Source organism: Carya illinoinensis, chromosome 7, assembly GCF_018687715.1.
Source record: "Carya illinoinensis cultivar Pawnee chromosome 7, C.illinoinensisPawnee_v1, whole genome shotgun sequence".
Lineage (NCBI taxonomy): Eukaryota > Viridiplantae > Streptophyta > Magnoliopsida > Fagales > Juglandaceae > Carya > Carya illinoinensis.
This window is the reverse complement of record NC_056758.1, coordinates 41,365,898-41,382,050: the sequence shown is the minus strand read 5'-3', so window position 1 is coordinate 41,382,050 and position 16,153 is coordinate 41,365,898. Positions and strand designations below refer to the sequence as shown.

Sequence of the window (16,153 nt, the reverse complement as noted above, 5' to 3'; positions counted from 1 at the left end):
TTAACGTACGACCATTGTTTCCCTAATATTTAGTCTACCCATGACTATGAGTTCTCAAACTACGAGTTTTGGATCATTCTTTGCAGATTGAGAGCATCTATATTGGTTTTTTTAAATTGCTTTTCATTTTCAAATTTAACTTATTTTATCAAAAATTGGCTCACATTGAATTAGCCAACTCCTTCTCATCATAAATATGAGCTACAGTAATTTTATCTTTTTCTTCAAATATGAAAAGTTCTATTGTAAGTTTATATCAATTATTTATTAATTTCATCTTTTTCTCTTATGTTATTTTGTTATATTTTGAGATTATTATATTGTAGATGTGGCATTTTTATGGATTGTATATATGGAATTTTTATTTACATATGAGATTTTATCATCTATGTATATATGAGATTATTATATTATATATTGTTGGATTGTGAAAATGAAAATGAATATGATTGTTGGAAGTTATTGAAAATTAGGAAAATAAAATAAAAAAATAATAAAAAATATAGATTTATTAAAGAAATATAAATAATAAAAAATATTAATATTTAATTATTATAGGGCTAATCCAATGTAGATTTTAAGTGTTGAGTGGTTAGTTAAAAGTTAAAAAGTTACATATTCTTCAAATTTTGAAGTTTAGAATAGCCAATCCAATGCTAATGCTCTTATCCTTTATCGCTGCTCTACATTTGATTATGAACGATAATTACTTTTTTAACTAGTCTCTCTCTCTGCTTTATGTTCATAAATATATTTTCTATCTTATTTTTTAAAATCTCATAAAACATCGTAACTCAAACTATTTTATTACTATTCACAAATTTATCATCTCATCCTATTCCTCAAATATCCCATAAATTCTATGGACTTCTTATAAATAAGTAATCTTATTTTAACTGAAGGACCAACCCACCTTATTTCAACATGCCATTAACACCATAAATCTGAACTGCTCAATAAATCACCCTTGCTGCCGCTTGTCATTGCTTTTGGTTTCAATTAGAATCGAACTGAAACGATTTCAATTTAGGACTATTTATTGATAGCTAGAGTAGGATTGCGAAGGGTAGACTGTTTTTGAAACCCATTGCAATCGGGCCCCAAGCCCACCAAGTAACTAAGAACTTGACTTAATTGTTGCCTCGACACGCCATGTTTTGAGGATTCGATTTCGATGTAAGAGGGTCAATGCATCTATAAGAAAGCATGAAATGTGGATTAGGCTCATACAATTTCTCTATCTAAATGTTTTCGACAAGATTCGCAGAGATACAGAAACAAATAAACCTCATATTCAATGTTGTTGTTTATATCAAATGTTACTGTGTTAAAATATTGAGGCCCACCAACTTCACGGTACTTGTGTTTCTCATTCTTCTTCCCTGGAGCTTCTGAACCAAGCAGCAATATATTTAACTTAACTGCAAGTTTGCAACGATTCAGTTGGTCGATCAAAACTAAAATAAAACATTTTAGAGGTTTGACTAAAATTTACTTCTACAATAACAAAAGAACAAAGGATTGATTCCATGGTTAAGGAGTACAACTTCACAACTTCCAGGCTCTAATTATACAGTATTCAGCTTCCTTCCAACTATTCCCTTTTTTCCGTGAATCTGTAGGTTAGTTTAGGATCTTGCAGCTGCTTCATGGAGGGCTTCGCAGCATCAACAATTTCTTCGTCAAGATGAAGCATTTTCCTCCTCTTTGTCAGAAACATGCGAGGCTGCGAAATTTAACATGTCAATCTATTTACATCAACAAAATCAACAAGATCTCACTTAGATATTTAGAGCATTAGCAACAAAAATGTCCATAAAACCCTATACAGCAAGGTTTAAAGATTACACACACCTAATAAGAACAGGAAGGCTTGATGATGTAATTCTTAGTGCTTGAGCCAATAATTCCGGAGCTGAGCCATATGCAGTAATATCTCATCACGACCTTGATTGGTAACACTGCTAGTCATAATCCACGGTGGTGCTGTCTGGAAGAAGCTTCGTATTAAATCCTGAAAATCATTGACATTTTCTTCTGGCCTCTTACCTCCATTCTTTCTCTTCTTGCGTTTGTCACATTTGGTGAAGATCAGAGTCATGGGAATCTGAGAAAAAATATACACACTGTCGTAAAGTGATTATGCCAAACCAGAGAATCAAATCTGCTTACGATACACGCATAATGAGAAACTAAAATCATGCTGGCTAGTTAAGTTGAGGATGCAAGACGAGTACAAGCAACCGCATTCATCAAATAGAGGAAAAGAGAAGAAGCAGCAATCAGTAAGAAATGTTTACTGAACACTTCTCTGGGAACTCAAGCCTAGAATTATAGGTGGTGCCAATCTATTTTGGGCCCATAAGTGGGCCCCAAACAGCTAAAGAGTGGTGGTGATTCATGGAAAACAGAAACCATGACTATTATTGTTGATAGCCATCAACCTATGCAGGGAAACAAGCCAATATACACGAGACTTTTTTTTATAGGCCTGTAAACAAGGGATTAAAAAGTGGAAATGATTGCATAGTTTACATATGTAGTTTTGCTCGTTTTGATTATCTAATATGATCACATCTTTCCTTTTTTCCAATTTCAAGTCATAGGAAAGGATATTACCTGATTCTCACCCAGCCAACTAGCATACTCAAGGTCGATTTTTTTGGCAGGAATGCTAGCATCTATGAGAAGAAACACAGAAACTAGCGTCGGTCGGTTCAGGAAATAGTCTTTAGTAAACTTCTCCCAGTCTATACGAAGTTCCTGTGGTGCAGCTGCATACCTATTAAGCATGCACGATGGACAATGCCACAACAATTCATTTGAATGATTAGAACAGAAACAGGGGAAACAGTGGAATCAATATCTGGTTGATAGGTGATCATATTGACAAATCCTTACAAAATCTGAGTTATGAGAGAAGTCATGGATTTTTATAACTCGTTCAAAAATTAATAGCAAGTAAAATTGTTTACAGAAACTTCTATCTAACGAAAATTACACTATGTTATATTGGAAAATAAGGAATAATTAAAACAGATAAAGTGACAGGGATCCAAGTTCCAGAAGAGTGCCACATCTTGAAGGCTTGGGAGTTTTTTAATTCCTAAAAAGCACCAGCATATGATACCAATCATTTTATGTACTATCCCTGTACCATTTTTTACCTTTTCAATAATTTTGTTCTAATCAATGGATTCAAAGTACAGAAAATAAACAAAGAACCTCATAAGAATCAATTACTCATGATTTTCAGCCATACCCATATCCAGGCAGATCCACGAGGTACCAGCTATCGTTGATCTTAAAATGGTTGATGCACTGAGTCTTCCCTTCAATGCAAAAAAACGAAAGAAAAGGAAAATGAATAGTTAACTCACATTCTTAAGAGCAATTGCAGACCCACAGGTACCAGCTATCACTGATCCTAAAAAAAATAGCAAAAATCGGATCATATAGATATCCTTTCAACATTAGATAGGCCAGCAGATTAGTGAGCCGGAATGGTCGAAGCTCTTCATCTTGCCACATTTATGAAACATAGACACATTAGTGAAGAAGAACAGCAATGGCACGTGTAAGGAAATTTGAATATCTCTAATCGGCTAGGCCTGTTTACAAAAAGTGAACTAGGGCAAGCATAAGTTGGTGAACATTGCAATCACATAATTATTTGTCACCAGTATCAGTGCCCAGACATTCTCACGGTCTCACCCTCCAAGTCCAATTAATTCCAAAAAATGTAACAAATTCACATATCAAACTACCGAGAGGAACCAAAAACATTGCATAGTTGTAGGAGTATTGCTAGTTTATAGAGCATCCGTATGTTCAGTGAATCAACCAAATGATAATGAAACGAATAAAAATCAAGAATCCAATACAAACACTTGAACCCCAAAAAACTGAATCCAATCCAAGTAACAGTCTCACCAGGTTTCTTGGACGTAAGAGCGAGGCGCTTGCGGCGTACAAGCGAGTTGAGCAGCGAGGATTTGCCGACGTTGGAGCGACCGACAAGGGCAAACTCGGGAAGTCCATCTGAGGGGCAATCCTGGGTCTTTACACTGCTTTTGATAAAGTCGGCTTGCATAATCTGAGCGTCCCTCGCGTACTTACTCAGCAAAATATTCGAGCCCTTCAAGATTCTCGAACTCAAGCTCAATGTGGAAGTATCGGAAGAGATGTCTGTTTCCGGAGGGATGAAGAGTTTTTCAAGCGAAATTTGGACGTGGGTCTCTTCCTCCGGTATTTCGATACCGTGGGTGCATTCGGAGGCTGTTGAAAGAGTGGATTTAATAATGGGTATTTTGAATTTAGGTAGAAAGTTGAAATGGGTTTTGCAAAGAGGTGGTGGCCTTGTCAGAAAGATGGACGGCTGAAATCTGGTAAGCTGAAGAAGCATGACCATGTTCCTATCTCTCACTGTGCTTCCCAGGCTCCAATTTCTCTCCCTACTTTGGGAGGAGAAGGCGTAGCACCTCTGCACCAGCGAAGCGAAAAGTCTTGAAATATCTGGATGAATAAAACGCACCGTTTTTATTCGCTCCTAAACGGTTTGTCTAATTTCACCCAAATCTTATTACTGATTTTGCAAATAACCTTAATTTTAATGCAAATTTTAAACTCAATTACTGATTTTGTATATAACCATGTTTTTAATGTTTGGAAACGACAAAAAGTAGCTACGGACTCCTCTTCAATGAACCCGTCGGTCATATACAAAAGAAGAATGTGTTAAAACCATTCAGATCTAGAAAGCTCACCATAGAGTATAGACGACCGTTAGATTTTCCCTCACTTAAAGAGGTAAGTTTATCATTATTTATTTATTTTTTTTCTTCTTTCTTTTGCCCCAATTTTTTTTTTTTTTTTTTTCTTCTTTCTTTTACCCCAAATTTCATTTTTTTTTTCTTCTTTCTTTTGCCCCAAATTTCATTTTTTTTTTTTTTACCAGATTTCACACGCTCAAAAACTTGGTATGGGGCAGTGGCACCTCGTCCCCGGTCCGATCGATCTCTCGCTGTGACAGGTCCCAGTCTTGTGCCCTCGACCTGGTCTATCACTCTGCTCCAGAGCAAAGAGATCCGTAGATCTCCCTCCGCGGCTCCGTATTATAGAGAACCTTAACTTGGTTTGATTCCGGTCGGCCATGGCTCCTCCCGCGCAGTCTCAGCGGTCACCCTCACCGTCTCAACCTTCCGGGTAATTCAAATTCTCTCTCTCTCCCCGCAAAACATCAACTTTGTGGCTCTATTTGGTTTCTGATAAGATTCTCGAAAGGCAAAATAGAATAGGAAATTAGAGTGTCTTTTTGGATTTTAGGTTTTGAAGCACATCTAAAACGAGTAGAGTTGTATTGGATTAGTTTAGTGGTGGTTCTCGATGTTGCCTTGTAGTACCTAAGCGTAGCATATAGCCGATAATCATCAATTGTTTTCAGGATTTATGTTCTTTTGTTTTAATAGTGTAGAAAACTTGCTTATGCCTGTACTTTCCCCTTTAACTCATACCCAAAATTTGATTCGGCCAGGAAAGGTGAAGTATCCGACTTGAAATCACAGCTCCGGCAGCTCGCTGGGAGCCGAGCCCCGGGCATTGATGATTCCAAGCGGGAGCTCTTCAAGAAAGTTATCTCCTACATGACGGTTGGCATCGACGTCTCGTCTCTTTTCGGGGAGATGGTGATGTGCTCAGCAACGTCGGACATTGTCTTGAAGAAGATGTGTTATCTCTATGTTGGGAATTATGCCAAAGTCAATCCTGATCTCGCGCTGTTGACCATCAATTTCCTTCAAAGAGATTGCAAGGATGAGGACCCGATGATTCGAGGGCTTGCATTGAGGAGCTTGTGTTCGTTACGAGTAGCAAATCTTGTAGAGTATTTGGTGGGACCCCTGGGGTCCGGGTTGAAGGACAATAATAACTATGTGAGGACAGTGGCAGTAATGGGGGTTTTAAAATTGTATCATATATCAGCTTCAACGTGTGTTGATGCAGATTTTCCTGCAATGCTAAAGCATTCTATGCTTAATGACTCAGATGCTCAGGTTACTCTTCTTTATCCATTTCTTAATGTTACTATGCCTTTTTATTGTTTACTTCCGATGTGGAAAATGTTTTTATGTTCTCTATTTTAATTTTATTTTCGCACTATTCTTTCATCAGGTGGTTGCAAATTGTTTGTCTGCCCTCCAAGAGATTTGGAGCTCAGAAGCAAGTTCCTCTGAGGAAGCATCCAGGGAGAGAGAAGCTTTGCTTAGCAAGCCAGTTGTGTACTACTTTTTGAATCGGTACGTCCCATAGACTCGTAATTGATCTTACCCTGTAAACGGTCAATAAAAATACTCGAGTACTGAAATTCCGTTTAGCACTTTTGCTAAAGACCATCAACTTATAATCCTGGTGCTAAGTTGTTGGTGTTTTGGATTGAATATTTTTCCGAGAGAAAGAAAAGCTTACTTTTCACCATGTTTTAACATGCAGGATTAAGGAATTTAGTGAATGGGCCCAATGTCTTGTACTTGAGTTGGTTGGTAAATATGTACCCTCGGAGACCAGTGAGATATTTGACATCATGAATCTACTTGAAGATAGACTTCAGCATGCAAATGGTGCTGTAGTCTTAGCAACCATCAAAGTTTTTCTGCAATTGACTTTGTCCATGACTGATGTTCATCAGCAGGTGCTTATCAAAGTTTTTCTTATTCAGTCTCTGAATTTGGGTAATAATGGAGGTGCTATCTTAAATAAATAAATAAATAAAAACTTTTGGCCATTATTCTAGACACGTTTTGTTTTCTAATGAAGCGTAAATGACACATGATATATTAAGATATATTAAGCTATTAAGCTATTAGGCAGTGTATATAAGATATTGTCGAAGGTGTTGGCAAATAGAATGAGCACGGTAATGGAAAAGATTATCTCTAAATTGCAAAATGCCTTTATAAGGGGGAAACAAATACTAAATTCGGTTCTCATTGCCAATGAATGTTTGGACAGCAGAATCAGATCAGGAATTCCAGGTATTCTTTGTAAGCTAGACATGGAAAAGGCATACGATCATGTTAACTGAGACTTTCTGATGTACATGTTGAGTAGATGTGGGTTTGGGGAAAGATGGAGGAAGTGGATAGGGCATTGTGTGTCAACGGCACGTTTCTCGGTCTTGGTAAATGGAGAACCTGTGGGTTTCTTTAACAGTTCGCGAGGGTTACGACAAGGAGATCCATTATCACCACTTTTATTTGTAGTAGTCATGGAGGCTTTGAGTAAAATGGTGACGGCGGCTGTAGGAGGAGAATTCTTCTCTGGCTTCTCTGTGGGAGATTCACATAGCCAAACTACTATTTCTCACCTTTTATTTGCAGATGATACCTTGCTATTGTGTGAGGCAAATGCAGGACATATTCAATCATTGAAGGCCATTCTACTTTGTTTTGAAGCTATTTCTGGATTGAAGATTAATCTTGATAAGACAGAAATGGTTGCAGTAGGGGATGTAAGTAACATGAGCAGATTGGCTAACATATTGGGATGCGTGGTCTCTTCCTTGCCGATGAAGTATCTTGGGCTCCCATTGGGGGCTTCTTTCAAAGCTAAGTCTATTTGGGATGGGGTTTTGGAAAAATTTGAGCGTAGGTTGGCTGGTTGGAAAAGGTTATATTTATCCAAAGGGGGGCGGCTCACTCTTATTAAGAGCACTTTCTCAAGTCTTCCCACATACTAGTTGTCTCTATTCCCTCTTCCTGCTAGCATTGCATGTAGAATGGAAAAACTTCAACGTGACTTTTTATGGAGTGGAATAGGAGAGGAGTTTAAGTTTCATTTAGTGGGCTGGGATAAGGTGTGCAATTCCTTGAGAGATGGCGGACTGGGGGTTAGGAATGTGAGGATTCTTAATAGGTCCTTACTAGGAAAATGGCTTTGGCGATATAACAATGAGAGTGGAGCTTTATGGAAAGGGTTGATAGATTTGAAATATGGTCGTGAAATGGGGAGTTGGTGTTCAAAAGAGGGAAGGGGGTCCCATGGAGTGGGGTTGTGGAAGTTCATACGGAAAGGATGAGATTCTTTTGCTAGTAATACTCGATTGAGCTTGGGGGATGGAAGAAGGATACGCTTTTGGAAGGATTGTTGGGTGGGTGACACAGTGTTGCTGGAGGCTTATCCCGCTATTTACAGTATTGCAAGGGATCCAGATGCCATGGTGGCTGATTTGAGGGTAACTATACAAGGTTCACAAGAGTGGAATATTAGCCTAAATCGGGAGGTACACGACTGGGAAGTGAACATGCTGGTGGATTTTTTTAACTTGCTGTATAACATTCCTGTTGCTGCCACAACTGAAGATGTGATGATTTGGAGATCTTCTAGGAAAGGAAAATTCACAGTACGCTCGTTTTATAACTCTATTACTGGGCAACAAGGACATTCTTTCCCTTGGAAGAACATTTGGAGGACTAAAGCACCAACAAAGGCTGCCTTTTTTGTGTGGACAGTAGCCTTAGGCAAGATACTGACTAATGATAATCTGAGGAGAAGGGACCTTGTTATCACGGACTGGTGTTGTATGTGTCAGAAGAGTGGGGAAACGGTGGATCATCTACTTTTACACTGTGAGTTTGCTAGAGACATGTGGAACTACTTTTTCAGCAAGATGGAAATAGCATGGGTGATGCCAGGCCGGGTGGTTGATCTTCTGGCATTCTGGAGAGGTATTACTGGGACACCACAGATTGCAGCTGTTTGGAAAATGGCCCCTATTTGTATTCTTTAGTGTATTTGGAGTGAACGTAACGAGAGACTTTTTGAGGACCATGAACGTTCCTTGGAAGAGTTTAGGAGTTTCTTTTGGAAGACTCTGTTTATGTGGGCTATTGGGTTGGATTTAAATGGGCTTAGTTTTCATGATTTTCTTGTAACTGTTACTAGTTCTTAAAAAGGTGTATGCTTTTGTATACCTCTAGTGTACTTGAGCTATGCCTATCCTTTTATCAATGAAATATCATATTACTTATAAAAAAAAAGCTATCTGAAAAGGCGAGTTTCTATTCTATTTTTTTACACCATGATTTAATGCACAGATAAATTTGATTACATTGTTACGCCATCTTTGAACGATTTCGATTCTCTTCTCGGAATAATATGAGTCATCATGTATTGCTCAGGTTATTTTTATTTGTTCAGCATCTCTCTAATAATAACTTCTCTGGCTGTTAGGTATATGAACGTATTAAAGCCCCTCTCTTAACCCTAGTAAGTTCAGGAAGTCCAGAGCAATCATATGCAGTTTTGAGCCACCTGCATCTCTTGGTGATGCGTGCGCCTTTTATATTTTCCTCAGACTACAAACACTTCTATTGCCAGTACAATGAACCATCTTATGTCAAAAAGTTAAAGCTTGAAATGTTGACTGCAGTGGCCAATGAGAGTAACACTTATGAAATTGGTAAGTGCAGAGCATCTCAGTTTTCATTTCTCAAGGCCTTAAAGTAAAGAAGTTTGCTGGGGAAAACTTCTTTACCTAATTATGAAATTAGTCATGGGTGCTTTATACTTAATTAACTTTCATGTATCACTGATGTGTGACCGCCCTGAGTCTTTTTCAGTGACGGAGTTATGCGAATATGCTGCGAATGTTGATATTCCTATTGCAAGAGAGTCAATTCGGGCTGTTGGGAAGATAGCACTGCAGCAGTATGATGTGAATGCAATTGTTGATAGGCTTCTTCAGTTTCTGGAGATGGAAAAGGACTATGTTACTGCTGAAGCTCTGGTAAATAATTTAGCTTGCGAATCTAATAATGTTGATAGTGCAGTGCCCTCAATTTCTGCTAAACATTATAAGTTCTTTTGTGCAGGTACTTGTGAAAGATCTTCTTAGGAAATATCCACAATGGAGTCAGGATTGCATTGCAGTTGTCGGGAATATCAGCAGCAAAAACATTCAAGAACCCAAGGCTAAAGCAGCTCTTATATGGATGTTGGGAGAATATTCTCAGGACATGCATGATGCTCCTTATATATTGGAGAGTTTGATTGAAAATTGGGAAGACGAATATTCTGCTGAGGTGATTAAGTTGAGGCTTATAATAGTCTATTTGTATGCCTTGGCCATTTGTTTTTTCTTGATTGTTTGTCTTGTTTGTGGTTTTCAATGTCTTAGGGATATGATTTCTTCCTTGCCAAAGCCTGTTGCTCTTGTTATGAAATTGAGGTTATATGAAACTAAGGTTGTGTTTGGTTTTGGTTATTGAATCAAACTCAACTCATCTCAAACTAATCATTGATGGGACTCATTACTTTTTCAACTTTCCATAAAAAAGTTAAAACTCATCTCAACCTATTTCATACATTTCAACATAAAAAGTTAAACTCATCTGAAACTAAAAAAGTTAAACACATTTCAATGGGACCCACAAAATACTATTATTCACAACTCAATTAAACTCATCTCAACATCCAAACGTAAGCTAAATGGACTGGATTAGTACCCTAAGGATCTTCTAATGGACCATTGCTATATAGTAATGGGCTCATTTTCTCAAACTTTAGTTATTCTCTTCACATGTTGTGATGTATTCCAGGTTGCCTTTCTAATACACTATTTTTTTTATGATGAGTAAAAATATTTTATATATATATATATATCAATAGGAGTAACCAAGAACCAAGTACACTAGACGTATACAAGAAAACACTGAGCCCATACTAGAGAGCTCCTAATGACCCAAAAAGCTAGTAAAAAACTACCTAAAATACACCAAGCCTGAATTGGAATAGAAAACACCTCCCCAACCCAACCCATTGTTTCCCGTAAGACTAATACTCTACCCAAAACTCCCTCTACGAGAACATCTTCACAATGCCCTCCCTTTAATCTTCCCTCAACTTGAGCTACCACCTTTAGCGTCGTAGTTGATTGCCCAAGAAAGACGCTTTAACTCCCTGATTTTTTTAAAACTTGGATTTGGTTTCAAGCGAGTGGCTCGCCTCAATCGCAGTGAGTAGTGCTTTCAATTAGTTTTCACATCCTTTATGTGAAATCCCCAAGATATGCTAAATCTTGTTAACCTTATGCAGAACCCACTCCAATGGTAAACCCGCTATATTGTTTATTGGAGGAAGAGAAATCAAGGGAAGAACATTATCCCAAGACACAGTACCTAACTGCACTCCCGACCCTAAACATTCCTCCTCACAAGGCACCAATGACAAACCCATAATTTCCTCCCTGCCATATCCTGCATTCAAATCCCAAACCTCCTCAATAGATTTATGGTTGCTGTCCATTGTTGCTGTCACCATTAAGGTTCCTCCCCAGCATTGATGAGGACATTGCTTGTAAATGCTCCACCCCCTGACGATCCTTTCTATGCCACTTTGTCATACCCTACTGCGCCCTTATAAAGCATAGAATAGATAGGGGAAAAAGGCTCATCTGTCTCTTTCGAAGTACTCAAGACCCTAGAAGGGCCCTCGTCTTCAACTGAAAGTGAACCCTGGCAAAAAGTACCAACCCCATTTGCAACTGGTGCCTAAGGATAATTAGATGACAAACTACCGATGTCCTGAGTGACACCGGTGTGAACAGTGATGTTGGCGTCCAACAACCCTATCTATGATGGCGTCGAAACACCCTTTGCCAGCGCACTTGAGGCCTTCAAACCCGTATGATCTACCCCCTGCCCCCTTTCATCTGTTTTTGACCCACCACCCAACTCACGACTAGGTCCAACTCCTTATCCACTTTAATCATGAGATCTCTCACATACTCCATAACTCCCGTCAATTGAGCTTTGACAGCCCACAAGACCCCCTCCACTTCTCCCAATATCATTTGACGGCTTTTGTCTCCTTCAAGTGTCTTACCCTTACCTTCTGCACTGAAGCTATTCTTGGCTGAACTACCCGCCAATGACCTCAACACCGAGGCGTACGAGGCACCTTTGACTTAGGAAGGCCTTCCCACTATTTCCCTCTGTTTGCATGCTTCAGAATAGTGGCTTTGGACTTGGTAACACTTCGAATGGATTGCAGAAGACCTTTCCATCCAATACCATTTGCGCCTTCCGAAATCACCAACAAATCTTTCCTCCTTTCATTCAAAAATTCTGAGAGTTGTAGAAAGCTGCCCCTTGCGTTAATATGATGTTCAATGATGAGAACTCAATTACCCATCCTTAGCTCCCTGAAGAATCCTTTATGACATTTAAGTTCTAAACAATCCTCTATCCCTTTAGCCACCTACAAAGATGCCGTCACATGCAAACACATAAACTTAGCCATCCTTTTACTACGTTTAGATATGCGAAAACTATTTCCTCCATTCCTTCGTAAAAATGAAAGTTTTTTAATCCACCTTCAACCACCTCTTACCTTTCATCCGAGACAAATCCCCATCGTGTTTCGTCATCGTCTAATTCCAAATCATAGTGTCATCTCCCAAAAAATGTTCTACTAAAATAAAATGCAGATCAGAATAGGCACTACACCATATCTGTGCCAAGGAAAATAAAATGCAGATCAAAATCCTAGTCGCCAGAGGGGGGGACCGACGTCGGAGGGCCCTCTATGGAGTCACCAGAGCCCGTCAGTCTTGTTTGTGGCTGTGGAGTTGGCGGAGGCATAGGTTCAACAGTTGATGTCACCTCCGAGAAAGACAGAGAGAGAATCTTGCGAAAGTCCAAGTCACCCGAGGGAGGATAGACGCCGAACGGCCCTCACTGAAATCGCCAAGGCCCGTCAGCCTTGTTTGTGACGATGATGAGGTGCCATTCGCTGGTCTAGGGTGGGTAAAGGGTGGCAGCAGGTTTGGGGGTTTTCTCTGGTCGTCAGAGGGATGACCGACGCCAGATGGTCCTCAGTGAAGTTGCCGGGGCTCGTTGGCCTTGTTTATGACGGTGGTGAGGTGTCACTCGCCGGTCTAGGGTGGGTGAAGGGTGGCAGTCTAGTATATTACTTCTCATCCTGCATAGTTCTTTTTCATGAAAATATTTGTTCATCAGTTTAGTTATGTTTTTTTTTATAAGTAAATAAATTGTATTATCAAAGAATAGGCAAAAGCCCAGTACAAAGTATAGTTTCCATAGCTAGGTATGAGCGATGGACATCAGAAAATCATCGGTTTGGTTATGTGATGAGCCATATTGAAGGTGCCAATCTCAAACCTTCTCTGGTCATTGTAAGTGAGGATGCAAAATGTTTTCAACTCAGATGTTGTGGTTTGAATCTTTAAGCTAAATTACAACTACAACACGTGTAATTTTTTTTATTGTTCTGGAATCTTAAAGATCATGTTCTTAGTTTTGTGCATTCGATTGCTTCATTTACTTGTTCAGTGACAGACTATTACACTTTCAGGTTCGCCTGCATCTACTCACTGCAGTAATGAAGTGTTTTTTCAAGAGGCCACCAGAGACTCAGAAAGCCTTGGGAGCTGCATTGGCTGCAGGTCTTGCTGATTTCCATCAGGTCTTGGTTCTTTGGTTCTTATCACTTGTCATGATTATCATCATTCTTGTCATTGTGATCATCATCATTCTTGGATCAGAATTTTGGAATGGTTTGCATAAAAACATTAAATTAAAACTTTCCATGATTGCAGGATGTTCATGATAGAGCCTTGTTCTACTACAGGCTTTTGCAATACAATGTATCTGTAGCACAACGTGTGGTGGACCCTCCAAAGCAAGCCGTTTCAGTCTTTGCTGATACACAGAGCAGTGAAATCAAAGACCGCATATTTGATGAATTTAACAGTTTATCTGTTGTGTACCAGAAGGTAACTGCAGTTCTGTTTCCTTATAGTTTGTTTCAGATTGATAATGGGAAAATTGGAACATTGAAGGAATTCAAATATCTGGAGTAAAGGTTTTATATTGGCAAGAATAAGTCAATGATGTTGGCGTCAAATGGCTTCCCCCCCTCCGCCCCTCTTAAAGGGCAAAGGGTACATGATAAGTTCATTCCTGTTTCACTATATGAGTTATTATTGACATTGGGTTATTTGATTATCCATTGGTAGTGGTCATGTTTCACTTGTTTACAATGGATTAATGACTCGTTTGGCATTCAGTTTCAAATTAACTGATCTAATATAAAATTTTGCAGCCATCCTACATGTTCACTGATAAGGAACACCGTGGTCCATTTGAGTTTTCAGATGAACTTGGACATCTATCTATTGGCGCAGAATCAACAGGTACTGTTGTTCCAGCTCAGAGAGTTGAGGCAAATGACAAGGATCTACTTTTAAGTGTTTCAGAAAAGGAGGAAAGTGGTGGTCCTAGTAACAATGCATCTGCCTATAGTGCTCCTTCATATGATGGTTCGTCTGTGTCTGCTGCAGCTTCTTCACAAATGTTATCAGAATTGGCAATTTCCTCTGTCACAGGGCATGCTTCGCAATCCAGTCTGGCTATTGACGATCTCCTGGGCTTAGGTCTACCAGTAGCACCAGCACCTGCTCCTTCACCTCCTCTTTTGAAGCTTAATTCAAAAGCTGTTTTAGATCCTGGCACGTTTCAGCAAAAATGGCGCCAACTGCCAATATCATTATCGCAGGTTTACTTTTCAACTATGACATAGGAATTTGGTGTGATAATTCTCTGTTTCAATTGATGCTCGTTTTTCAGTTTGTAACAAGAGTTGCTTAAGTGATTTTATTATAGACAGCACAAGCGTACATGGGGCAAGAGTAAGAAATTAAACAGGATACCACATCCCCTCTGGCTTTACCACCATGCCACATTTGCCCTGTAGTGATATTCCTATCAGCATTTGTATTAATTCTCAATGATATCTACTTGATTTTTTTTCCCCTTTCCTGGTGCAGGAATATTCTGTTAGTCCTCGAGGAGTTGCAGCGTTGACAGCACCTCAAGCCCTCCTCCGGCACATGCAAGGCCATTCCATCCACTGCATTGCATCAGGTGGTCAATCCCCTAACTACAAGTTCTTCTTCTTTGCACAGAAAGCAGAGGAATCATCCACATTTCTCGTAGAGTGTATAATCAACACTTCATCGGCCAAAGCACAAATAAAGATCAAAGCTGATGATCAAAGTGCATCCGAGGCCTTCTCAACTCTGTTCCAATCAGCTTTGTCTGAATTCGGTTTGCCATAAGGATCTAAGTATATATCTCTTCAGGGCCAATGCAAAAGTAGGTTAGTGTTTATCGAGGAAACTCCCGGGCCTCCTGTGAAGAAGCTGGAAATGAAATAACGAGTGATACATGGATCTTCCCTTTCAGCAGTAGATAAGTGTGTCATACAACTGAAGGCGAGGTTTTCTTCCCCTCCAACCCAAGCCGCCACCTCTCTTTCTTTCTTTCGTCTTCTTTCTTTTTTTCTTTTGTTCGGTCCCACCCACAGCTTAGTTCATACGTTCTTAGAACCCATCCTTTCCCAACCTCGATTGCAGGGTGTTTCATTGCCAGGAACACGAGCCATTCTTTCCGTTGTGCAGTTATGCTGGTCTTTGTTTTTGGTTTTTTAATTTACCGCTTCTGGTAAGGTGACTTTTTCTGTGCCATGATTTAAAGCTGGCCTGAAGAGTTTGTACTTTCTTGTATCAGAAATTTCAATATTGGATTTTTTTTTTTTCTTTCTAATTTGTGAAAACTATTGAAAACGTCTTACCAAAAAAATATGTTGGTTCTAACATTCTGGTGTCTTCGCTAAATGACTAAGCTGGCTCATTTCAGTTTTTAACTAGTTTGGGTTATGTTTTATTTACAATTTGAATGGAAAAATATCAATCTAAGAACAAGTTTTTAAGTCGAATTAGAAAGGAAAATTATTATATACTCTGGTATGACATGGTATATGTCATTAAACCGGCATACAGACATGATATTATATGATAGGATGAGAGTAGATAACAATTCGAACATGTGGGACTCTCATTCTAATATAGAATATCACGTAAATAAAAATTAGTACTCGCTTAAGTCATATTAATTAAATGGCATATAGTGATAATTAGATCATCCATACTATCGAAATATCTAATAATTTTTCGCGTGAAGTTCGTAATCTCAAAAGAGGTCATTTCCTGCCGTCCAGCAAGCAATATGCTTGAAGGGCTTTGGACGGGGAGAAGTTCGGGTCAAGGGAAAGAATTTTTGAAAATTATGCATGATGG

General features: G+C 39.0%; 2 protein-coding genes across 3 annotated transcripts; one reads left to right on the top strand and one right to left on the bottom strand.

Annotated features, from left to right (window-relative positions):
- Nucleotides 1-1,443: 1,443 nt before the first annotated feature.
- LOC122315798 (GTP-binding protein At2g22870) lies at nt 1,444-4,504 on the bottom strand. Its single transcript, XM_043131965.1, has 5 exons — nt 3,934-4,504; nt 3,263-3,332; nt 2,620-2,782; nt 1,855-2,107; nt 1,444-1,726 (listed from the first exon to the last, which is right to left on the bottom strand). Exons 1-4 carry the CDS (start codon nt 4,409-4,411, stop codon nt 1,889-1,891), a joined length of 930 nt encoding a protein of 309 aa, XP_042987899.1. The 5' UTR covers nt 4,412-4,504; the 3' UTR covers nt 1,444-1,726; nt 1,855-1,888.
- Nucleotides 4,505-4,684: 180 nt separating this feature from the next.
- On the top strand, nt 4,685-15,620 carry LOC122315795 (beta-adaptin-like protein A). Of its 2 annotated transcripts, XM_043131963.1 has the most exons (13): nt 4,685-4,809; nt 4,958-5,205; nt 5,534-6,050; nt 6,169-6,293; nt 6,487-6,685; nt 9,226-9,454; nt 9,615-9,781; nt 9,867-10,076; nt 13,369-13,479; nt 13,613-13,789; nt 14,119-14,209; nt 14,357-14,571; nt 14,843-15,620. In XM_043131963.1, exons 2-13 carry the CDS (start codon nt 5,153-5,155, stop codon nt 15,131-15,133), a joined length of 2,385 nt encoding a protein of 794 aa, XP_042987897.1. In that variant the 5' UTR covers nt 4,685-4,809; nt 4,958-5,152; the 3' UTR covers nt 15,134-15,620. The 2 variants fall into 2 exon arrangements, with proteins under 2 accessions (XP_042987897.1, XP_042987896.1); XM_043131962.1 differs by having other exon boundaries at nt 4,686-4,809; nt 14,119-14,571.
- The last annotated feature ends 533 nt before the right edge of the window (nt 15,621-16,153 follow it).

Bases quoted from the DNA above. Each gene is read 5' to 3' on its own strand.
- LOC122315798 (XM_043131965.1), bottom strand. From the start codon at position 4,411: ATGGTCATGCTTCTTCAGCTTACCAGATTTCAGCCGTCCATCTTTCTG. The intron at 3,333-3,933 runs GTGAGACTGTTA...TTTGCATTGAAG, and splicing joins TCTTACGTCCAAGAAACCTG to GGAAGACTCAGTGCATCAAC. The intron at 2,783-3,262 runs GTATGGCTGAAA...CATGCTTAATAG, and splicing joins GTGGATCTGCCTGGATATGG to GTATGCAGCTGCACCACAGG.
- LOC122315795 (XM_043131962.1), top strand. From the start codon at position 5,153: ATGGCTCCTCCCGCGCAGTCTCAGCGGTCACCCTCACCGTCTCAACCT. The intron at 6,294-6,486 runs GTACGTCCCATA...TTTAACATGCAG, and splicing joins GTGTACTACTTTTTGAATCG to GATTAAGGAATTTAGTGAAT. The intron at 9,782-9,866 runs GTAAATAATTTA...TCTTTTGTGCAG, and splicing joins ATGTTACTGCTGAAGCTCTG to GTACTTGTGAAAGATCTTCT.